Genomic DNA, 26,725 nt, shown 5'->3' on the forward strand with positions numbered 1-26,725 from the left:
CAATTTTCCTTTACGCAGCTGAAACCTGGCACCTGAACCAGAAACAAAATAGAACAATACTAGCTTTCGAAAATCTACTATATCTACATCCTCTAAAACTATTAAAAACAGTAACACTAGGATAGTAAAGATTCAACTAAAATCTGTATCTACATCCACCAGCAGTAGAAGATAACAAATGTGTCCAACCTCTACTAGATGGGCCAGCCTCTTGTGACAGATGTTGTTAGAAATAATAGGTGTAGATACCTTGGCACCGTACTAGGTATGGTCAATATTCGACAACACAACGCAACGCTCCACTGGCAACCAACAGGCTTGCACTTTAGATGCAGACCCACAAACACTCTGTGATGAACATACAGGAACGATCTGCATAAACTGCACATGTCAATCGAACCTCAGTGGGAGGGCATTCTGGCAGCATCAAACCCTCCGAATGGTTGGTGGCTATTCTTGGTACCTTGGGTGCCTCTGGAGGCACAGGTGGATGTCATGTCTAAGGTAAGGTAAAATTAGCTCCTTTCCCATTAATTTAGACAAAAAAATTTAAAAAGGCAGCGTTTGATGAAATCCAGATATCAAGGTAAATTCAAGAGGAATTACCCAAACAGAAATAAAAAAGAACTTGGGAATTCTAAATAAGAAAAAAAAATCATTTTTTACGTAATTTTATTTAATTTTTTATCAAGCTACAATATAATTATTTCTGCTGTATGTCCTAATCAATTGTTAGATTATTGAAACTTAGACTAAACTTTTTTGCATGCTGACCAATGGTCTGCGTTGCGCAGATACCGATCTTCTGATTCGATGCTTTCGGCCGGGAGTGCAATGCATGGTTGGAACAAATCCTCCGACGCTTCCAGTGTTTTTTCCCCAGGTTTCTCCAGGTACCCATTCAGAGCTGGGTTAAATCTGGCTGAGCTTACAGGATCACACCATTGACCCCGTCCCAAATCAAATAAACAGAAACACCAGGACTCGAGCACCTGACCTCAGGGGTTCAAGTCCGGAGCACTAACCACTCGGCTAGGACGGCTCGGCTATTATACTGCACGGTATTTTCATGTACAACAGAATAACAGACATGGTTATTTGCATCATTTCTATTGTAAATCTCTTTACCAGAAATATGAACCGTTTTAACGGTTTAGCATTTAACTTCTTTTCATCAACCTGTAGCTTCAATTTTCTTTTGTCCCGGCAGATTAATGATTTTGAATAGAAATCACTTTGAATAGAAGTCACTCAACAGTAACAAAAACAAAGTTTGATGAATTTAGTTATAATTAAAGTAGTGATAGTTATCTACCAATGATGCTATGAATAAAGAGATCAGTAACGAGAGGAAAATTGAAATTTTGACCAGTGATTTTACTAATGACAAGGCAAGACTGTTTACTGCGTCTGTCCCAACGTTTCTTAGTTCACTTGTTCTATTGCTTTATTTCAGTGTCTTAATATTTAAGTATTGTGAAAATAGGTGCTCAACAATAAAAACCCCTATTTTGTCTATATCTCTGCGTTCATCACAATCAAAAGTGAATACTGACAGTGAAGAAAATACTGAAAGTGAAGTAACAAAAATTTTAGAAGCAACAGAATCTTATCCTGAAGAGTATGAATATTACGATGATTCAGGTAATTTTGTTTTGTTTATCGTAAAGTATTCAAAATGATAATATAAATTATTCACGCTTGGATCGGATTCAGCAACCATGATAGAAAGCCAATTGATTGTTTTTATGTTTTTTTTTTTTTTATCTAATTTACTTTATTTTGGGCCGAACCAGGAACAACAACATTAAAAAAAAAATCGTTACTGTATTTTCGCTTAACTAGTCTGTGACCCAAAACCGTACTTACCCTTAAAAGTTTTTTTAACACAGAATAATTTAACATACAAAAAAAACTTTGATTGGTGTCCAAATTAAAAAAAAAAAGTAGCCTGTATTACTTCTATCTAACCCGTATTTCAGTACTTGGATTTTGTCAATTATCATTTTTATCTCGTCCACGCTTAAAGATTCGATACAGCCACCCTGTGAAATGAGAATTCTTTCTTAATGTCCTGACCTATTTATATCGTTTCAGTGGTCAGCCATTGCTGTTCCTTGTTTTCCAACCTTAGATTTTATTTTCCATTTGTTTTTCATCTTTACCTCAGAAAGTTTTTTCCACGCCTTTAAGAAAAAGGCAGTTTAGATTCAAACATCATCTCACTTAATTTCTCAAGAGGTTAAAAATAACAAATGCGTCTTTTCCGCTTTCAAACCACATATCACTGTTCAAAATATCGTTTACAATTCAATGTGATTTACTCAGTCGTTTGTTCCATGCCTTTTTCTTTAGCTGTTCAATTCTCACTTTTACTAGTTTTCTAATCACACTTACCTGTGCTTCATTTTCATCAATCACCCCCTTAAAAATTTTATATGACTTTAAATTGGAATTAGCGCCTTTGCCAAATTATGTTTTTTTTTTCGTTATAGGACCTTTAACTTTTGTCTTGGCTTGTCTTTTGTCATTATGAAAAACACAACGCCGAACCTTTGTTTTCTTAACAAAAGCATGGTAAGCATTGATGACCGTATCAATGTCAAAATCCAAAATCCAATCATCATTACTATCATTTTCAATTTTGGCCCGTTTTGATTCCTGCTGTCGTTTATCTTCTAACCCCGTTTTTCTTTCTTCTTCATTTTCGATTTTCATTACTTCAGACAATTTGCCAATGCCCTTATCTTTAGCTGCCTTTATTGGTCTAGTTTTACATGATGGTCCAGGATGTAGATTTGTTAGTTCTTCAGGTGGTGGGAAAAAAACGTCTTTTTCTTCCAACGAATTATCCTTTATAACATTTGTCAATTTTCATTTTTTGGGTATACCTCTAAAGAAGTTTTTCATACTGATATGTCTTCTCATACTGAGGTCTTTTCAAAGATATTTGATTATTCTAGCAATGCCGATTTCTAACACTAATTGTCTACTAAGCTTCAAACTTTAGTGGTTTTCTTTTTTAAGGTTTTGGAATTGTTTTAATTACTTTTTAAAATATATACAAATATTTTTGCAATTACCAGTTTTTTGTTCTTTAAGCAATTCAATCTCTTTTCGTGCTGCAGTCTTTTAAAAGATATTTGATTATTGAAGCAAGTCCGATTTCTAACACCGATTGTCTACTAAGCTTCCAACTTTTAGTTTTCTTTTTTAAGGTTTTTCAATTGCTGTAATCCCTTGTTAAAATATAACAAATATTTTTGCAATTACTAGTTTTTTACTCTTTAAGCCTTTTAGTGTAATCTTCTTCATGCATGAAAATCTTCAATTTTTCCACATAGTGTGACGAGTGTCACAACGTTACTGAAATACTGATGTGTATAAAAATGACGTTACTCACGTAAATATTTTTTCCCAAAATTAAGGCTTTTAACGAATTTTCTCAAATTTCTGACCTATCTAAATCGTTTTTTTTAGGCCGGAATATAGGGAAGCCAATTTTGCCGAAAAAATATGGAGCCGTTTTATGAGAAAAAATAAATAAATACACACGCAATTGATTTTGTTTTCTCTTCTTCTTTTCCCCCTCCTTTTATGTCATTTCTCTTTCGTTTTAGTTTCTTTTAAATTTTATGTGTTACTCTGTAACTGGTATTCTTTGATTTATATATTGATTTGCGTTGTATTTTTATGTGTTTTTCTCTGTGTTACTCCGCGTTTGATACCTTTGTATAGTGTGGGTTAGAAATAAATAATAGTAATAATAATAATAATATTATTATTATTATTTTTCGAGTATAAAGATAGTAATATATATATATATATATATATATATATATATATATATATATATATATATATATATATATATATATATATATATATATATATATATATATATATATATATATAGACTGGCATATATTGATTCTCGTTATTGCTTGTCTTCTAACCGCAGAATATGTGAGCCTCTTCTTGATGTTTTGGCGTCACCATAGGTTCGATATAACCACCTTGGGAAGAACATGAGTTCTTCCTTAAAGTTGTGACCTATTTAGATCGTTTTTGAGGCTGGAGATGTGAATATGCCAGTTTCAAGAAAAAAAACAACTAAGTATGCGATTTTGAAGCCGAGCTTCCAGTACTCGGCACGCGGCAGGCTTCTTTATATCGATTCTCATTGTCGCTTGTCCTCTAACTGCAGATAATTTGAACCTCTTCTTTATGTCATGGCATCTGGTTAGGTTCGATGCAACCACCCCGGGAAAATACTGAAAAGGCATATAATTTTACTAAAAAGTTCTTTTAAATAAATGTACATATACTCGTTTAAGGGTGTATACACATTCGTTATTTTTTTTTTTAGGCATGAGGTGTCAAAAAAGCAATAAAATTGAGTTAAGAAAGTCTGGCATGAATTCCATTCCTCCTTAGTTTTAATGCATCAAAAAATCATCCATTTTATAAGATTTGATTTGTTTCGCAACTCGTAGTGAATCTCACTGTTACTTCTATTCGCATTGGTATAATCATAGTTTTATTGTTCAGTTTTAAGTAGTAGGGTGGCAAATCAGCGACTTCAGTGGAATTAAGAAATTATGTCTTTAATTCGATTCCTTTAGCTCATCCTTTACAGACGCTAAAATAACATGTTCCTTATTTAATCGCAATTTTATGAAATAGCTAAACTCAGCAATAGCATAACTATGGTGCTATTGTTCAGATTTAAGTTACATTTTCGTTTACAATTAAACGTGAATTCTTGGTGTTTCTTGCTCCATGTCTTTTTCTTTAGCTGTTCAGAGTCGTTGTGTGTAATTTTGAAAGTGTTATCAATATTAAATATTAATTTGTCCTTCTTTTCTTCACAGAAGCTAAATTGACACGTTCCTTAATCAATTGTAATTTTCTGCAAATATATATGCAATTAAAAAAGCCAACCATTCAATTTGAAAAGAAAAAATGTGTGAAAGACAGAAGTTATCATGAAAACTAATAAGCATTTTTGTGGAAATTATGCATGTTGAAAGTTGAGAACTATAGATTAGATCGTGTATTTCCAAAGCCACATTCAAAAATTTATGAAAAATAAAGAAATCACAACAGAACAAATTATGCTATATATACTGTACTAGTTATTTTTCTGAAACAAACTTCGCTAAAACAAACTGGCTGAACTTCTCAATAATTTTCCCTAAATATGAGAAGAGCTTACGTGGAAGTTATAATTAAGGCTTTTTAAGAGTTTTGGTTGGTTTCGACGAGGATTTTTCTTTTCTTACAGTTTTTTTTATGCGAGCTGTTTGCTCCTAAGGCTTTCTAAAATATGAAGTAGGGCTATTAATACCTCCTTCAACTCCGGTTTTTTCCCGTTCAAGTTAATATTCGTAAAACAATGATTTAAATATGACATTCATTCTTGAAAAAAAAATGCACAACACAAATATTTAGCAGGACGGTGGGGGATGGGATATCCAAAATTACTTAGAGGGTAATTAAAACCATGGTTTTAAGGGTGGATTCTTCAAACAAACCTGTTTTATATGGATGTTCGTTATAGAAACAAGTGGGGGGGGGCAAACCACCCGAGAAACGAGAAGGTATTAAACTTTATATATACACAGGAAATGAGAAATGTAACCATTTAAAGTCAATGAAAACAAAGCTCTTGGTGGTACTTACTAGCCACCCCAAAAAATTTTTTGGTGACGATCATGACGTGTCCCCACCTTTCCACCTCTATGCAGGTAGTCATGTGAATATAATCTTTTATGCTACAGAGAAAAATATTGTCACAATGAGAGTTGCGCTGTCGCCCCCAGCACCAATATTAAAGGCGTAGGTCAAACTCGTTCCCAAAATCAAATGGAATAAGACATCATTTCTACTCGAATATGTTGGCTTGAAAATCAAGAAAAGTTACTTGAACTACGATCTTCTGCACGACAGCAGGTTTGTTTTTTTTTCGTTTATTTTCCCCACAGCTAGTAGGGCACTGGAGCATAATAGAGAGCTGTTTAATGGCTCATTTGAAAGGAAATTGATATATTTAAAGACCTTTCACAATTAACAAAAATAATTTTTAAAACAAAATCAATTCTTTACGAAAAACTGCATTTTTCTATCACTCTGTAGTACAAAATCTTCAAGCCTACGAAAATCAAAATAGGATTTTCGCCATTATAAAAAGCATGTAGATATAGCTATGTAAAATACAGTAATTTTTGGGAGCTTCAACAAAAATCTAATTGTCAACTGAAACTAGAATAATTCTGAAAATTTTAAATAAATAATTTTAATTTTATTTAACTGTAAACTACAAAAATATTTATGATGTCTAAGCAATAATTTTAATTTTTAATTCAAATCAGAAAAATACCTGAAAATTTTTAAATTAGTTTTTTTTTGTTAGGTTGTAACTACTTGATACGTGATTACAAAAAGAAATAGTAGAAAACCAAGTAAACAGAAACTACGGCACACAGTAACTAAAAGTAAAAATAATAAAAGCACCCTATGAAACAATACTTGTCTGGGGTATAGTGCCATACTGAAGCTCGTCTCTCACTATTCCAACTAAGAAAAAGCCATAGGCTTTTACTGTTTGTAATTTCACAGTTATTCCAGGTTACAGCAGTAGCTAGCAACCTAGTGAGAGACGAATATACGGGTTTCAGCTGTAGATAACACCGTACCTGGGTTGCAGCAATAGCTAGCAACCTAGTAAGAGGCGATCACGCACCATACTAAGAAATACAATAGCCTATAACTCCTAAAAATAAAGTCAGATCGAAACAGAAAGTATACTATTAGAATTGCCTCGTTTAAAAATCTATTCAAGAAGCATATAAATTAATAGCGTTAACGTTATAATTCATTTGCTCTAATTAAACAATAAAATAAATAGACCCATTTGCTTCATCCAGATCATTTTTCTTAATCTTGTTTATGCCGTTATATTTTCTTTTCAGAGTACAGTAGGTAATATTACTTTAGCGAGTCAGTCACAATTGAGTACCACAGTGACGGAGCAACCATTGGTTAATCATGCAGTTCGACCACTCTACTCTTATGACACATCGACGGTCTCTTTGTCTCGGTTGGTTGGTAAGTCCCATCAATACCCTCTAGACACCTTTAGTATAATTAACGGATTGGCTTTGGATGAATCTTTCTATTTTGCCACGATCGTCAGGAATGGCCAGGTTGCTTAAATAAAATTTTGAACTTAGCAGAAAATTGCGAGGGAAGGTTTCACATATGGTTTAGAGATGACTAACTTTTAAGATTCTATCAGTGCTAATTTGGATTCTATTAAGTTTCAGTGCTAAATTGGATTCTAAATTAAGATTCTATCAGTGCTAATTTGGTATCAGTGCTTCTATTTTTACTGATGTTTTTGCGCAGTTGTTGCCCTTATAAATCCTTTATGCACACAACTATATGATTTTAGCGTAAAGAGCGGGGGGACGCGGAGGAAAGACCCCATCATATGCAAAATAATGTCTCTTCATTTTATGTTTCAATGTTGCTCTTGGCTTTCATCCGAAAGAATGCACGATCTTGAATTCCTTTTGAGAAATTAAGTACAAAAAGGAGTATTTTTCTTTAAAAAAAGATAACTTTCTTTCCATCTTTGCACCAGAATGTGATAAAGACGCTACTTTGCTGAGGAAAATTTTTTTTGCCATTTAAATTGACACTAGGATTTTTAATTTTCATTTGCCTTATACGATTGCCTCTGGAAAAAATAAATAAAAACAAATACACACCTTTCCAATGATTGCTCTTCCCAGAAAAATTTGCAACGTTTCATGTTGTAAATAGGAACTTGAACCTCTGCAATGTGGCTCTCTAATATATTGAAAATTATGGGTTGAATTCCATCAAGATCACTCACCTGTTTGGGGTGGTTTTTCCCCTTTTTTTGAAAGTAGTTAGCTTTAAAATTAAATTTGTTATACATTTAAAGACACTACAAAAATTTGGTTTTATTATGATTATATGTTATCAAAACTCATTTCCTCATTAGTAGTACAAGTTGCATTTTACTTACAAATCGGAAGGTTCTGAAAAAGGGGGCTTATTAAAAATAACTTATTATAATTGTTATTTAAGGCTCATTATTAATACTAATATCATAAATTCAGTGAATATTTAAATTTCCCGTGTCTCTGTTTGTAGAAAGATTTGCAAAAATATTTTGTTCATTTCAATGGCTTCTCTGCAGTATCAAGGCTGCTGATACCAACAAAGCTGCACATTTTAAGACTAATAGCACAAATTGAGCGAACATTTAAATTTCCCGTGTCTCTGTTTGTAGAAAGATTTACAAAAATATATTTTTCATTTCCATGGCTTCTCTGCAGCACCAAGGCGCCCGACACCAACAAAGCTGCACACACTCCTCCTTTATCTCAATCAATTCAAAGCCTCCCTCTTCATACCCTACCAAGAAGTCCAGATTTCCTTTTTGTATATAAATTATTTTTTTTGATTGTTTTGTTTAGTATTACAAATGATGACAGTCACTGTATATGTAAACGAAATAGCTATTATTTTTTTTTAATGTATCACTGTCTATTAAAACGATTTAACCTTATTGTAAATTTTATTTATTGCTTAGATTAGGAATAAACTAGGACGAAGAGGTGATAGTAGGCAACGAGAAAATTGACAGGGTCTCCAGATTCCTACTATGTGTTTTTGTCGGAGTAGAGCGCGTGCGACTGCCTTTCCACGAGAAATCATTAATTTAATGTTTAATTGAATCCTTAATTAATTGATCCATTAATTGAATCAAAATTGAAATAGATTATTCAAAGTCCAAATTTCTATAGCGCGAATTTGTATTTTAATCTTTCACATATTAATGTGGAAACTTTACTTTACATTCATATTATTAATGATATTGAGCAGTATTTTAGAAATAGAAATGTCCCTATGTTAAAATTAATGTCGCTGGAGCTGTTTTGTTTATTATTTGCAGATGACATAGTATTGCTTGCAAAATCGGCTCCGGATTTGCAAAACATTTTAGAGATTTTGGATAGTTGTCTGGAGAGTAAAAAATTAGTTTTAAATATTTAAAAATCAGTTATTTTAGTTTTTGGAAATGATGAAAGGGAAAATAATAAGTTTTATTTTAAGGGGAAAGAAATGAAGGAAGTTAAGGATTATATTTATTTGGGATGCAAGTACACAAGTTCAGGGAAATGGAATGATCAAGTGCAAATAGTGAATTGGAAGGGTCAGAAGGCTTCTTGGGCGTTATTGAAGAATCCCCTTAGGCATCTAGGACCGGCAGATATTAAGCTACAGAAGAGAATTTTTTAGACGAAGGTAGACCCAGTATTGAGTTACGGTGGGGAAGTTTGGGGGTTTGAAAAAGGAGAAAAAATAGAGAGAATTTATTTAGGACATTTCAGGAGACTTTTAGGGCTAAGCGGGAAATTTAATAATCTGGTGTTGAAGGGTGATCTAGGATTGTTTTCATTAAGGGTAAAAAGATTGGTTAGAATGATAGGACACTGGGAAAAGGTGATTGGTTTACAGAATAATAGGTTAGTAAATGCAGCTGATCTGGAGGTGTTGCAGGATAGAAGGAAATGTTCATGGGCTTCCCAGGTGAAATCAATCTTAAATAGTTGTGGGTTATCAGGTGTTTGGAATGAAGGGAAGGGGATAGGGCTGGAAGTAGGACATGTAGTAAAACTAGTAAAGGGAGTGCTTGAAGATCAGGAGATTCAGAAATGGCAGTGTGAGGTCGCAGCCTCGGTGTCCCTCGGCATTTACCGGCAATGGAAGGAGGTCTGGGGATATGATAATTATTTTAAAGCAGGTTTAAATAGTGAAGAAATTAAGTGGTATATATCAGGGAGGGGTAATTTTCTAGCACTTGGAGAAAGGAGGAAATATTTAGGGAGGGTAAGGGTAACGGACGGTCCTTACTCATGCCCTATTTGGGGAGAAAATGGGGAGGATCTGCTTCACTTCATGGCCCTTTGTCCCGAATTACAGGATCTAAGGAAAGATTCATTTTTTGTTAATGTGGGGACAAGTGAGTGGTTGGTTTCAGTAATGGGATCAAAAAATTATGGGACAATAAGAATGATAGCAAAGTATATAAAATTGGGTATGTCACATAGAGATAGATTTTTGTAAAAAGGGGTGGGGTGAGTCTGGAAAGTATTGTTGTATGTGTGTAAGTTGTTTTCTTGTTTGTTATTTTTGTAGTCATGGCCCTTGATTGATGTAACATACATCTATCTATTTATGTTAGTTTAATGGTATCGTGTGCTTTATTATGTTTTTGTAATGTTTTTTAATTTTGCGTTGTTATTGTTATGTAGGCTACCATACTTTGCTATGAGTGTCATAATCATGTTATTATTTTGTGTGATTTTCCTTTTTTTGCCATGGCCCAAAGTGGCTTTTATTGCAATAAATATCTATCTATCTATCTATGACCTCTTACTAACGAATCCCAGCTAGGCACAATTTAATATCAGACTGTTTAATTGGTTTAAGTGGGTATCCACAAATAGGGACCTACTATTGTTAATTTCAGTCACCCTCCCACACGGCTTGGGCCTTGAGGCAGGGTATTTTGTGGAATATGCTACCAAGCTTGGATGATGGACTGAAACCACCAATTGCTGCAGAACTGTACCCGAGGTCAATGTCCTGGATTATGAGAAGGTGAATAGTAGATCGCAACATGCATCCTAAGGCCAAAAACAGAGGAGAGACAAGCTAAATTTTAAGACAGGCTCGCCAGTAAGATCGTAGACAGCATTTTTTCAGTCTTTGTCACTTTTTTCCTAAAGCTATTCTAAAATCTATTTATTATTCTTTTGTCCACCCATATTTTCTCTATTGCATTTCGGTTTGGGCATCTACCTTTCCGTCTGTTTTCAAATCTCTTCAAATACTTCAGAATAAAGCAATGAGGATTCTTTTTAATGTTGATTGCAGAACTTCAGTTAGACACCTATATGGGACTTCAGGAATTTTCTCTTTGACCAACTTCATTTAATTTCTATCTCTAGTATTTGTCATGATTATCAATATAGTAATTTACCTGTAAATTTCTCCGGCATTTTCTCAACTAATTCTCAATTTCATAATTATCATACTACGCATCGTTCAGACTTTTCGTGCGAAATTCGCCCGACATCGAGAGCGGGATTCAGCATCCGTCACATTGGCCCAAAAATCTGGAACTCAATTCCTGCATCAGTTCGAGAATGTAGCAACAAGCGACATTTTCTAAGACTGGTGAAGAAATATCTTATGACATGCTAAGCATTTTGTTCATTAGGGTTTTCTTTTTCGTTGTTGTAAAATTTAGTTAGAAAATGGCTGTGTATTTTCGTTGGCAATATTTTCAGCGCTAAAGTATGCCACCAGGCATGTGCGCTGTTTTGTGACATTTATTTATGTACGTGTTATAAATAAAAATATTCTACTCTACTCTACTCAGCCCCATTTTTGATCTCACCAGCCAAAATACCAATGCTAGTAGGTAAGAGCCTACTAGTAAATTGTAAGAAATACGCTATCAAATAAGCTATAATATGAACTCTGGAAATCCGGTTATTTCTCTCTATACAACGAAGAATTTCAAGTTATGATACGAACTCTAAAGCTAGTTGTTGGGGTTCTATCCCCTGTTTCTTTTCTTTTCAGATAAATGACCTGTTTTCGTTCCGTAATTACATTTGCTTAGATTTGCCTATAGTATAATTTTCAATTGCAATTTAAAGTCTCGTTGCTAAACCATAGTTGTTTTGCAATAAGCAAGCTTTGAACTAAATTCTATTTTGGACTTCCTGGTTTGAGTCATTGAAAGATAAAGCTAAGAAAAAGTAGAATGGGTTTTGAATAGGGATTGAGAGGATTGGCTGGGCCAAGCGAAGGTCCACCCCTATGAACAGTTGCTGTACAGAATATTATTTTTGAATTATTCTGCATTTAGACCCCGTTCGGGGAAGCATATTTTTGTTATTATATGTGACCGTTTGGAAGAATGCAAGTAAGGTATTTTCTACAAACTGTGCACTAGTTTTCCCGGAACCCAGGCAGGGTAGGAACAGAGTTACGAGATATCGTCATTATTATATTGACAGGGGGGTTTGTACCTCCAAGGAGAGAGTTAGAGATTTTTAGTGGTAACCCAGGGCGAGTACAGTTAACCTTAGAAATTGGCCATTTGACCACTCGATCACGTTATCATACCCTGGGGCAGGGTATACTGTAAATAGGGTAGTACCAAACTCCATATTTGCAGAACCGGTGTGGTAGACGCGGGCATCCCATTATAATTTGGTGCCGGGGCTTTCCCCTCCAATAAGTGGTGACACCCGTACATTACCACGCCAATACTGGTGGCATCGTGGCCTAACGGTATAATATCGGTGGCTATCAACCCCAACACTAGTCTATAGTCCTAATATTATACTCCTAATACTGTAGTCCTAATATCTCAAGCATTTATCTCCGAAGAGCATCTGATTTTAAAGTGGGGAGGGGGTGGTTGATTGATTAGTCAAAAGAGCAGAAAAGGATAAACTCTGCAAAAACTATTTGAAATACCGAAATAAAAGATAATAATGAAATTTAGATCAATATTACAATCGTTTTTCACGATCACTTTTTAGTTCGTTTGTTACGGATTAGTAGGTATCTGATTCTACCATAATCTTAAATATGAAAAAGGGGAATCACTTTTCTCATACTAATCCTAAAATTCACATCTCTCTGAAGTAATATACCCAAAAAAAACTTAAAAGTAACACCCATGAAACTTAAAAGAAAGGCTTGAAAATATGTTTTATATTTTTATGGATTCTTTGTTGTTAATGGAAATTATTTTGTATAGATCTGGCTTTGGATACTAGAAATATTGCCCCAATACCAAAATAATAACCATTGTCTTAAAAAAAAACAAGCATTCATGTTTGTACATTACTATTTGTCATATTATTCATGTTTTAGAGACAGGAAGGAGTGGTGGATATGGATATGGAAGTGGGTATGGACTGTCTACTGATCCTGTGACAATTCTGAGTTTGCTAACTTTAGGTAAGTTACCTTAATGTACATAATTGTGTCTAAACCAAGCATTATATGGAACTTTGGTACATTATCGTGAGTATAGCAGGAATTGGAAGCTGCTAGTGCCTTTGACAACGCTGTGTTACTCAATACCATAGGAAAAGAAAAACTCGATTTTAGATATGGATGTTACCGAGTCAAAATATTTGAGGTTGGGTTACTATGTACGTTAGTATGTTAGTATGCAGTGTGCAGTATGTTAGTATGCAGAACGTAAGGAAGTTAAAATAAAAACAAAATAAAATGAATAAATATAAATAAAATTAAGTTCTAATAAGGGTGATTAAATGTAAAAAAAAGGAGTTAAAATAAAACAATAGTTAATTTCTGGGAAAAGTAGTTTTTAACCTTGGCCCAAAGTAAAGTAAAAGTAAAACAAAAGAGGAAAATGCAGTTATTAGTTAGATTTTTAATTAGCTTGCTGGTTTTTTGGGTAATCCATTTTCAATTTATTAGCATGCAGAAATTAGTTTTTGTATTCTTCAAAAAAAAAGTTAAGAGCCATGTTAAACTTAATACCAGCAGAAATAAATAATAGGCAGCGCAATAGTAATAGGCAGCGCAATAGCGCTGCCTAAGTAAAGAACGATGTTGGCACAATCTATTATTTATTATTTATTTTTTGGTTTTAGACCTGGGCAATTCGTATCGAAGGAGTTGTCGTAGAAAATTCGAAAAGGGCTCATTCTATTGGAAATTGCAGTGGCTTGTGCACTTTTTAATAGTCGAAAGTGATTGGAAGGCAACTAACACCCTTTCCACGCCCACAATTTCGCCAAACACATCCAATCAATATTTAAAGATATTCATTTTGTTCAACGTAATTAAAAGTTCTAGAAATTAGGTCTTTTAGGATGATAACCCCCACAGCTCTCAGGGCAAGGGTTGTAAACTATGCACTGAGGGCATATAAGGTTTTATAGAAATTGTTGTCATGGAAACTTCAAAAAGGGCTCATTCGATTGGAAATTGAAAGCACTAGTGCCATATTTAATAGTCGAAAGTTATTGGAGGGCAACTAACGCCCCTTTCACACCCATAATTTCCCCAAACACATCCAATCAAAATTTTGAGACAGACATTTTGTTCAACGTAGATGAAAGTTCTGGAAATTAGGTTTTTGAGGATGACAAACCCCTCCCCCCAGAGCCTTCAAGGCAGTGGTTGTAAGGAATGCCCTGGAGGGTTATGGTTCCAGCATGTCACGGTTCCAGCAATAGTTCTAACCTAGCAAAGAGCGAACCACAGTCCATAGTTACTAAATGTTAAAAAACGTAAAAAAAACTGTGACTAATGAAAAAAATTCATCATTTAAAGGTGGCTCAGGAATGATAGCTATCATATAGTTTCATCTTAAAGGCTTATTGCAGAAACAAATTTTCCGGAATTTTGAAAAAGAGCTTAGAACCTTCAAGGATGGCAACGAATCGTACCAAAAAAGTTCACCATTGGAGTCACCACGGATGAAAACTATTCAATCGAGGTTTTAATCCCCCCCCCCTCTCCTATCTTGAAAAAGAAGGAAAATGGTTTTTGCATTAGTAGCAGTGATATGTCTATATTTTATTCTTCCAGAATCATTCTTTTTAATAGTCGAAAGTGATAGGAGGGCAACTAACCCCCCCTCTCACGCCCACCGTTTGCCCAATCACATACAATAAAAATTTTGAGATAGCCATTTTGTTCAACGCAGTTGAAAGTTCTGGAAATTAGGTCTTTGAGGATGACAACCCCTTCACAGCCCTCAGGGCCAGGGTTGTAAATTATGCCCTGGGAGCATATAAGGTTTTATAGAAAGTGCTGTCGTATAAACTTCAAAAAGGGGTCATTCGATTGGAAATTGAAATGGCTAGTGCCCTTTTTAAAAGTCGAAAGTGATTGCAGGGCAGCTAACGCCCCTTCCACGCACACCATTTCCCCAAACACATCCAGTCAAAATTTTGAGACAGCCATTTTGTTCAACGCAGTTGAAAGTTCTTGAAATTATATCCTTGAGCAGGACACTCCCCCCACAGTCTTCAAGGGAAGGGTTATAAGTTATGACCTGGGGCCATATAAGGTTTTTATTCAAAGTTTTGTCTTAGAAACACGAAAAAGGGCTCATTCGATTGCAAAATCAAAGGGCTAGTGCCCTTTTAATAGTCGAACGTGATTGGAAGGAAACTAACCCCCCTATTACGCCCACCATTTACCCAAACACATACAATCAAAATTTTGAGATAGCCATTTTGTTCAACGTAGTTGAAAATTTTGGAAATTAGGTCTTTGAGGATGACAACCACCCCAAAGCCCTCAGGGCAAGGGTTGTAACTTATTTCCTGGGGGCATTTAAGGTTTTTATAGAAAGTGTTTTCGTAGAAACCTCAGAAAGGGCTCATTCGATTGGAAATTTAAAGGGCAAGTACGCTTTTTAATAGTCGAAAGTGATTGGAGAGCAACTAATCCACCTCTTACACCCACCATTCCCCCAAACACATGCAATCAAAATTTTGAAATAGGTATTTTGTTCAGCGTAGTGGAAAATTCTGTAAATTATGTCTTTGAGGATGAAACTCTCCCCACAGCCCTCAGGGCAAGGGTTGTAAGTTATGCCCTAGGGGCATATAACGTTTTTTTTTTCGTAAAATTTCAAAAAGGGCTCATTCGATTGGAAATTTAAAAGGCTAGTGGCCTTTTTAATAGTTGAAAGTAATTGGAGGGCAAGTAACCCCCTCTCATGCGCACCATTTCCCCAAGCACATGCAATCAAAATTTTGAGATATTCATTTTGTTCAACGTGATGAAAAATTCTGGAAATTAGGTATTTTAGGACGATAACCCACGCAGCCCTCAGGGCGATGGTTGTAAGTTATGCTCTGGGGGCATATAAGTTTCTTATACAAAGGGTTTTCGTAGAGACTTCAAAAAGAGCTCCTTCGATTAGAAATTGAAAGGGCTAGTGCCCTTTTTAATAGTCGACAGTAATTGGAGGGCAAATAACGCTCCTCTCACGCCCACCATTTTCCAAAACACATCCAATCAAAATTTTTAGATAGCCATTTTGTTCAACGTAGATGAAAGTTATGGAAAATAGGTTCTTGAGGATGACAACCCCCTCCCCCCCCCCACAGCCTTCAAGGCAAGGGTTGTAAGATATGTCTTGGGGGCATATAAAGTTTTTTTTATAGAAAATATTGTCGTAGAAACCTCAAAAACGGCTCATTCAATTGAATATTGAAAGGACTAGGGCCCTTTTTAATAGGATAGTCGAAACTGATTGGAGGGCAACTAGTCCCCCTCTCACGCTCACCATTTCTCCAAACGCATCCAATCAAAATTTTAAGATAACCATTTTTTTCAACGCAATTGAAAGTTCTGGATATAATGTCTTTGAGGATGATACCCCTCCCCCACCACACCCCTCAGGGCAAGGGTTGTAAGTTATGCCCTGGTGGAAAATAAGGCGTTTATAGAGAGCGTTGTCATAGAAACTTCGAAAAGGGGTCATTCGATTGGAAATTGAAATGGCTAGTGCCCTGTTTAAAAGTCGGAAGTGATTGCAGGGCAACTAACGCCCCTTCCACGCCCACCATTTCCCCAAACACATCCAGTGAAAATTTTGAGACAGCCATTTTGTTCAACGCTTTTGTAGAGAGTGTTGTCATAGAAACTTCGAAACTTCGAAGGGCTACTGCCCTTTTTAATAGTCAAAAGTGATTGGAGGAAAACTAACACCCCTCCCACGCCCACCATTTCTCCAAAAACATCCAATAAAAATTTTGAGATAACCATTTCGTTCTACGTAGTTTAAAATTCTGAAAAATTATGTCTTTGCGGATGACAATCCCCCCACAGCCCTCGGCGCAAGGGTTGTAACGCGCAAGGGTGATTAAATGTAAATAAAAGTAGTTAGAATAAAAGTAAAATAAACCAATAGTTAATTTTTGGGAAAAGTAGTTTTTAACCTTGGCCCAACATAAAGTAAAAGTAAAACAAAAGAGGAAAACGCTCATTTCATTTTTGGTTTAATGGAGGTTTTTACTTTTTTTCTTTTTTAACTTATTTGTGACAAAAGGTTTTTTGATTAGTTTCTATAAAAGTTCAAACTCAAAACGACCGGATATTGCTATTATAGAATAAATAAAACCCAAAAATAACAAAAACTAAATGAACAATCATAGCATATTAACATAAAACAGGTAGGCCTACTAATATAAACAAATAAATAAATCTTAAAATGTGTACAACTTAAACCGAATATTCAAAGCAAACTTTAAACAAACAACAATAACTATAAACAAGAGTTTGCCTAATTATAACTCATAGGGTCATCATTTCCGCAGTATTCAAGGCAATTTCTTTGAGCCTCCCCCTCCCCCGGGAAATCTTCTGATGGAGCTCAGAATACCTGCCCCACTTTTCTGCCTTTTTGCTGGTAAGCATGCGAATCTAATCTTGTATGTTACACGGAAGAAGATTGTCTCAATAAGAGGGACGATATCACCCTGCAGCACCCATATTTCAAGTGTAATCTGAAAAATCGTTAAAATCAAGGACCAATTTGCGTTCCTAACTCCAATACTTCTTCGATATTTATCTGAAGGCACATAGAGAGGCAGAAATTTTGGCATGAAAACGTACCTTTTGAGGTTCAAGCAAACTCCCCCAGCTTCACAGAGATCTACCGGTTCTCGTTTTTAGTGGCTTATATGCGATTATACACCATCAAATGAACCAACTTGGTTAAATAAAACTTTAAAGTAAATGCATATATGTCATATAATATTGTCTATACTTGACCTGACTTGACTTGCTTTATTTACAACTAATTACAAAATAAACTATATACAAGCAACCGCCCGGGGAAGGCTCAAAAAGCCTGATGAAAGACGGCTGCAATCCTCTAATTCTCAACCTTTTACTAATTTCATTTAAAAAAAAAAAAAAAAAAAAAAAAAAAAAAAAAGAAACCTGAACGCTCCCTCTCAGTTAACCAATAATACCAAAATCTAAGAAGAAAAGAAAAAAAAAGAAAAAAAAAACTGAGACATTAGTAATAATAATGACAATAATAATAAATTACCTGCCCTCTCCCAATAATTTTTTTTTATTTTTAATTTAAACGACCCAATGTGTTCAGCTTCCCGAACGCCAACTGGGATATCATTCCAAATAGCCGGAGCCAAATACCGAATTCCCAAACCTGCACGTGTGGTGTCTCGGTACTCAACCGTAAAATTTTCCGCCTCTCTAGTCGCATACCTGTGGAGGGAACTATTTACGCGAAAAAAAATTGTAAGAACTGGAGGACATACATCATTCCAACATCTATAGGCAAAAATAGCAGCTTGGTAATCGCGAATCTGATCAATGTTAAGCACTCTTAATTTTTTAAAACATGACGCGGTATCATTCACATTTTCAATATAATTCCCAAGAAGACGTACTGTTTTATTTTGTAAAATCTGCACTCTTTTGAAATTTGCATAAAAATTAATAGACCAAATGACACAACCATAAGAAATATAAGGCGCAACAATACTATGATACAATAATAAAAGAACCAATAATGGTAAAAAATGCTTCAAACGACGCAAAATTCCCAGACCTCTAGGAACTTTAGCTGCAACAAGATCACTATGGTGCTTCCAAGACAAATTACAATCAAGCTGGAAGCCCAAATAACGCACTCATGCACCTGTGACAAAGGCTTACCATAAAAAAATATCTCTCCATCAACACTCGGAGGCTTACCAACTCTTCTAAAAATCATAAAATTAGTTTTTTTAACATTCACTGACAAAAGGCTGAAACTTGTAAATGCATAAAATGACTTTAAAACCCTACTTACTTTCAACAATAGATCATCAATCATTCGACTAGACATAGTTAAAGCAGTATCATCCGCGAAAGTCGTGATAAAACACTCCAGTAAGTAAAAATGCATTGAATCAACATACACAAGGTACAGAATTGGTCCCAAGACAGATCCCTGAGGTACACCACACTTCACTTGATAGGGAGAAGAAAATGCATCATTTAAAACAACTTGAATAGATCTTCCTCTTAAAAAACTATCAAACCATTTCAGATAATTACCACAAACTCCAAGGGACTGTAGACGTTTGAGTAAGATTTTAAAATCCACTGTATCAAACGCCTTTCTAAAACCAATAAAAACAGTCAAAGGGATTTCACCACGTTCAAAGCGTATTTACAATATCACAGAGAGAATGCACGGCGTCCGACGTCGAGTGACCTTTCCTAGAGCCGAACTGAGTTTCACTTAACATCCCTGCTTTCGTAAGGTAATCATATAGCCTTCTATGCACAATTTTTTCAAATATTTTTGAAAACAGGGGAAGGATTGACATAGGTCTATAATTTTCGATATCTAGTTTAGACCCACCTTTATGGAGAGGGATGACTTTTGCCCTTTTAAGCGCATCGGGGAATACACCAGTTTCCAGGGAAAGATTGATTATGTGGACTAGACATGGTATTAAATAACACATCACTGATTTAAAAGCCTTCAAATTAATTCCATCTGTCCCTGCTGAATTAGATTTGATTGTTTTCACAACCTTCAGAATTTCATCTCCAGTACACGGTTGAAATTCAATTTCATTTCCAATTCCTCTTTCATCCAAAAATTCGTCCTCCAAGGAATCATTATTAAAATTCATTAACCCTTCTGCCTGCACATTTTGACCAATACTTGAAAAGAACTCAGCAAATTTATTAGTAATAATAGTTTCATCACTCACTGCTTCTCCTTGAATCAGCAGCGAATTGGGTGGAGCTTCTTTCCTCTTTCCCAGTAGGTCATTTATAACCCTCCAAGTTCCTCTCGCATTATCCTTATTTAAACTCAGTTGGTTAGCAAAATATTCTTTTTTAGCTTTTCTTCTCATTGAGTTCACTTTATTGCGTATTATTTTAAACTCTTCCAATTTCTTGACACACTTACTATTTAAATAATCTGCATACACTTGATTTCTTAAATCTGACGCTTCAAGAATTTCTGTAGTTATCCAAGGCTTCCTGGGTTGATCCTTATGCGGTTTCACAAATTTAACTGGGCAAGTCTTGTCATAAATTGGCTGTAAGATCCCCATCATGCAATCAAATGCCCCAGAAGCGTCATCTTTTATCTCCAAAATCTCGCTAAGATCAGTGCTGCTTAACTCATCACCAAACCTCTGTAAGTTCTCTTTTTTTAACGATCGTATCTTCACTTTTTTTCGTTCATTTCTTTTTATGCAAACACAAGGTACCGTTCCGAGAACTGGAAAATGGTCAGAACAAGGGTACAGAACCACATCAGCATAACTACGGTCCAGATACTTCGAACCAACAAAAATATTGTCAATAAGAGTAGCTGAATGACTCGTAACCCGTGTTGGAATATTAGCTAGGGGAAAAAGATCATTAGCAATCATCAAATTAAAAAAATCAAGATTCACTCCATTCAGCGATAGCAGATCAAAGTTAAAATCACCCATACAAATAAAATCTAAACCTGTCCGAGACACCGCACGCGTAAGTTGATCAAATCCACGCTCAAAATCTTCCTAGCTTGCGCTCGGTGGCTTATACACAATATTAATCAAAAATTTACTACTACCCAAATTTATATCTATACTAAAACTTTCAAACTTACCCTCTATCCAAACATCAATATCATTTCTTACTTGGTATGTCAATGACTTTGAAATCAAACACGCAAGTCCCCCTCTGTGAAGTGACGTCCGGTTTATAGCCTCCAAATTATAATCTGGAAAAGAATACAGCGAGAAAGAGTGTTCCTGACTAAAAAAAACTTTCAGATATACCAATAAAACTAATTTTTCCCTGAGAATCAGAAACAAATTGCAACACATCTTCATAACCAGTAGTGAGGAAATAGGCCAGGCCCCGGGACTCGGCATGTGGTGTGCTTGTATATATTAATTCTCATTGTAAGTAGCAACCTCCAAATTAGTCAGCTTTGTCTGCTACCCTTTCATCGGGAAAATGGAGGGTCCCGAGTAGCACAATTCTTTATTTTTCACTCCATTTTTGAGAGTTTCTGACACCCGTTTTCTCGCGACTGCTTGTAATTCTCATTGCTGCTTATCTTTAAACCGCATATTTCCTTGTTCTCGCTGTGGTACATCTATTAACCGCATATTTCTTTGTTCTTCACTTTGGTTTTGAGAAGTTTTGATTCTTGCATTCCCTTATCTTCGAACTGTATGTTTCTTTGTTCTTCACTTTTGTTTTTGACTCGTTGTAATTGTTGCTGAGGGAAGTACTCTGACTGTATGCATTTGTTCTTCATAAACTTTTAATGCCCTTTACCTTAGCTGCTCAGATTGGTCTTGTCACGTTTGATGATCTAGGTTGGGAGGGCGGGAGGTGAAATGATGCAGTTTATTCTCTTGAATTATACTCATAAATATAACGACAATCATGTGTTTTCTTGTCAATAGTAAGTTTTTTGTGTAATTTTGCCTGCATCATAGACACTAATTACAATACAACCGCTAATGAGGCAAATACGACGTATGTATGCGCATAAACGTGACGTCACTCATGGCTTTTTTTCCAAAATTAAGCCTTTTAACGAATTTTCTCAAACTTCTCAGAATACCAAATTTCCCGCCCAAACATCGAGCCGTTATCGAGGAAAAATTTATGTACATACAATTAAAACATGATATATAGCAACCGATAATTGGATATATGATATATATATATATATATATATATATATATATATATATATATATATATATATATATATATATATATATATATATATATATATATATATATATATATATATATATATATATATATATATATATATATATATATATATATATATATATATATATATATAATATATATATATATATATATATATATATATATATGATATATATATATATATATATATATATATATATATATATATATATATATATTTTTATATATATATATATATATATATATATATATATATATATATATATATATATATATATATATATATATATATATATATATATATATATATATATATATATATATATATATATATATATATATATATATATATATATATATATATATATATATATATATATATATATATATATATATATATATATATATATATATATATATATAATATATATATATATATATATATATATATATATATATATATAAAATAAAAAAAAAAAAAAAAATTATATATAAAATAAAAAAAAAAAAAAAAAAAAAAAAAAAAAAAAAAAAAAAAAAAAAAAAAAAAAAAAAAAAAAAAAATATTAAATAAACTATTAATAATAAAAAATATATATATATATATATATATATATATATATATATATATATATATATATATATATATATATATATATATATATATATATATATATATATATATATATATATATATATATATATATATATATATATATATATATATATATATATGTATATCATATATCAAATTATCGGTTGCTATATATCATGTTTTCGGTTGATTTTAGACCATGTTGTTCCTGATTTACAGTTTGTTACGACGATCTGTTTGATAAATAAAATGAAAATACTGTTTTATATAAGTAACAGGTAATATATTCATAAAGACAGCGAATAAGATAATCTGAAAAAGCCCGACCAATTTGGCTTCAGTTTGGGATGCTCTTTGTCAACTAAACATAGCAAAATCTTTATCCATTAACTCTTAATAGATACAATACAATTGCATTAAAAAGCCGTTTCCTAAGAAACTGCGTAGTCAGAAATATTTCCCAATGCATATTGAATAATAAATTTTAATTAACAGATAGATGCAACAGGAAAACAATTTGTCAATGTGGAAAAAAAATATTTAGGAATTTCAAAATAAGCGCGAAATCCGACAAGCGTGGAATGTTTTGCCAATTACAAAGACGTCGTATATAACAATTTACTTTCACTCTCTATTTTTTTTTTTGTTTTTTTTTCCTTGTTGCTCAAGATTCTCTGTAATTATTTAAAGTTGGTATTCAGCTATATTGATTCCAAAAAGAATCCCTAAAAAGGAAACAATCTTTTATACTTGTGACTTAAGTAGCTTTGTTGGCTACAAGCATACAAGTCATCATAATGTAATGGGTAAGCATAGTCATGGCCAACTAGACAAAATACGTGAACGCATGACAAAGATTTAGTCATCCCGAATACACTCTTAAGCACAGATCCTGACAGCTCAAAATCATATAGACCGCATCCTCGTGTTTAAGCGCTGGAGTTCCTCCTTTAATAACGCAGTTTTGTTTGCTAGCAGGGTTGCCAATATTTTGGTCAATGAATATGTCCCTTGAGCATCCAAAAATGTGTCCTTTTTAGACAAATTATGTCCATATTTTGCCTATAATATGTCCATAATATGTCCGCCTTGAAATCTCAGAAACTAGTTTTTTTACGACTTGTAAACCTCTTTCAAAGTGGTCAGCTAATATCGAATATAATGAAAACAAAAAGATTCATTTAATCATCCATAAAAAGTGAACTAGTGTGAAAGCACAAAAGTCATAAAAACATATAAACAGTAAAAAATTAATTGTCGGAGCTTAAGGCTCATCTTCCTACGAGAGTTTCGCTTGACAGGTACGGTCGGCATGAGGGTCAGCATTTTCACATCTTTGGGTAGCTTTATGCCAATAAAATTATTTCTTGCGCATGTCATAAGGTACAATCCAGGAGTCAAGCGAAGTTGCGGAGCGTTAGGTAAGCTGGGTTGCCTTTCAATCAGGGGGTGACATCCCCGAAGGCATAATTACTGGACCTTTCAAAAATGCTGAACAAAATAGATGTCTAAAAATTCTGATTGGATGCTGGTTTTCGGAACTAATAGGCGCGGGGGGGGAGGCGCTGCCCTCAAATCGCTTTTGACTCTTATAAAGGGTACTAAACTTCAATCAAATGAGCCCCATCTGAATTTTATACGACTACTCATTCCATAAAACCTTATATGCCCCTGGGGCATAACTTACTATTATTATAATTAACCGAGTCAAACTTAAAACGAGCAGAAATTAGCATAAGTTGGGCGCAAAACCCCTATGCCTTCCCAAGGCCAGAACAAAATTTGCACTTTACTGAAAAAATATAAATGTTTTTACTTTTATAGCTTTAACAAATCAAATAATATTAACATTTTGATTACTAAATATCAGTATATGTATATTAAACTGACAAGGCACATTTATTTGTATTTTTTCAGTAAAAAGCAAATTTTGTTCTGACCTTGAAAAGGCATAGGTGTTTTGCGCCCAACTTATGTTAATTTCTGCTCGTTTTGAGTTTGACTCGGTTAATTATTGTAATTTCTGTTCGTTTTGGGTTTTATTTATTTATTAATGCTGATTTGTGGTAGTTTCACGCTTTGTAGATTATTTGATTTTATTTTTGCCCATTTTTTGTTTAATGGAGTTCTTTCCTTTTCTTTGAAAAACTTATTTTATGGAAAAAGTGTTTTAGATTAATTTCTGTTCGTTTTATATTGACATACTCTTTTCAGGGAAAAAGAAAATAATACTTTAAATCTTTTCGTTTTTTAAGACTTTATAGTTTGGCCTGCTATTTGTATGCTGGAGAAAAACTTTCAGCAATTTTTAACAACATACACCCTTTTAAAAATCTTGACATAAATAGTACTGTTTAACTTAGTTTTATACCTCCTCTAGTTGACCTGAAATGGAAAACTTGATACCATTCGCAAAAAAATCTTTTTACTTTCTTTGATAGCTTGGATACTCTTACGCTATTTTGATTTGGTTAAATTTTAAGAGTAGAAACGGGAGGGTTGGCGTGGGAGAGTGGGCGTAGGAGGGTGGAAGTGGAAGGGGGATTAGTTGCCCTCAGATCACTTTTGACTATTAAAAAGGGTATCAGCCCTTTCTATTTTAAATCGAATGAGCCCTTTTCGAAGTTCCCAAGACAACTCCTTCGATACGGAGTGCCTGGTCTAAACAACAACAACAACAAAAAAAATACATTATACCCACTTCGATCTTTACTATAAAAATGCAAGCCTTCCAATCACTTTCGACTATTAAAAGGGGCACTAGGCCTTTCGATTTCCAATCGAATGAGCCCATTTGGAAACGAAAACACTTTCTACAAACACCTTATATGCCCCCAGGGCATAAATTACAACCCTTACCCTAAGGTCTGTTAGGGTGGTTGTCATCCTTTAAGACCGAATTTCCAGAACTTTCAACTACGTAAACAACATGGCTATCTCAAAACTTCAATTGGATGTGTTTGGGGAAATGGTGGGCATGAGAGGGATTTTAGTCACCTTCCAATCACTTTCGACTATTAAAAAGGGCACAAGCCACTCCAATTTCCAATTGAATGAGCGCTTTTTGAAGTTTCTACGACAACTTGTTCGATACAAAGTACCCTGCTCTAAAGGAAAAAATTAATAAATAATACACTCTGCCAACATCGTTCTTATATGCCCCCAGGGCAGAACATAAAACCTTTGCCCAGGGGGTTGTGTGGGAGTGTTCTCCTCTTTACTTAGTCCCCGTTTCTTGTCTCGTTCTTGAGTTTCCCCATTCTTTACTTAGGAAACGCGATCGTGCTGCCTATGATTTATACAACAACTTTCTATATAAACCTTATATGCCCCCAGGGCATAATTTGCAACCCCTGCACTGAGGAAGGTGAGGGGGCTATAATCCTAAAACACCTAACTCCCAGAACGTTCAACTACGTTGAACAAAATGGATGTCTCAAAATTTTGATTGGATGTGTTTTGGAAAATGGTGGGCGTGAGAGGGGCGATAGTCACTATCCAATCACTTTCAACTATTAAAAAAGGCATTAGCCTTTTCAATTTCCAAATGAACGAATCCTTTTGAAGTTTCTATGACAACGCTTTCAACTAAAACCTTATATGCCCCAGGGCATTATTTACAACCCGAGCCTTGAGGGCTGTGGGGGGAAGGGTTTTCTTGATTAAAGACCTAATTCCAAAAGATGCCTACTCTACTGGAACGAAACAACTAGCTAAAAATTTTGATTGGATGTATCTGGGGAAAAGGTGGACATGAGAGGGGGTTAGTTGCCCTCCAATCACTTTCGACTATTAAAAAGGGTACTATCCCTTTGAATTTCAAATTGAATGAGCCCCTTTTCAAGTTTCTACGACAAAGATTTCAATAAAAACCTTATATGCCCCCAGGGAATAACTTATAATCCTTGCCCTGAAGGTTGTGGGGGAGTGTCCTCCTCAAAAATACATTTTATATCTGGAAATCATTTACGCTGAACAAAATGGCTATCTCAAAATTTTGATTGGATGTGTTTGGGGGAATGATAGGTGTGGAGGGGGGGGGCTAGTTGGCCTCCAATCAGTTTCGACTATTAAAAAGGGTACTATCCCTTTAAATTTCCAATCGAATGAGCCTGTTTTGAAGTTTCTATGACAACGCCTTCTATAAAAACTTTATATGCCCCCAGGGCATAACTTAAAACCCTTACCCTGAGGGTTGTAAGGGAGTGTCCTCCTCAAAAACGTATTTTTAATGTGGAAATCAACTACGCTGAACAAAATGGCTATCTCAAAATT

General features: G+C 34.4%; 1 protein-coding gene across 1 annotated transcript in view; it reads left to right on the top strand.

The window, feature by feature from the left end:
* Positions 1 to 1,364: 1,364 nt before the first annotated feature.
* Positions 1,365 to 26,725, top strand: part of LOC148954798 (uncharacterized) — a 50,607-nt gene continuing 25,246 nt past the window's right edge. Inside the window, exons 1-3 of the mRNA XM_089107944.1 lie at positions 1,365 to 1,644; positions 6,975 to 7,110; positions 13,003 to 13,089. Coding sequence (XP_088964070.1) covers positions 1,624 to 1,644; positions 6,975 to 7,110; positions 13,003 to 13,089 — 244 coding nt within the window. The 5' untranslated portion in view covers positions 1,365 to 1,623. The remainder of the gene's footprint in view (positions 1,645 to 6,974; positions 7,111 to 13,002; positions 13,090 to 26,725) is intronic.

This window comes from Artemia sp. Qi Xiang Cuo, chromosome 2 (assembly GCF_049724085.1).
Source record: "Artemia sp. Qi Xiang Cuo chromosome 2, ASM4972408v1, whole genome shotgun sequence".
NCBI classification, from domain to species: domain Eukaryota; kingdom Metazoa; phylum Arthropoda; class Branchiopoda; order Anostraca; family Artemiidae; genus Artemia; species Artemia sp. Qi Xiang Cuo.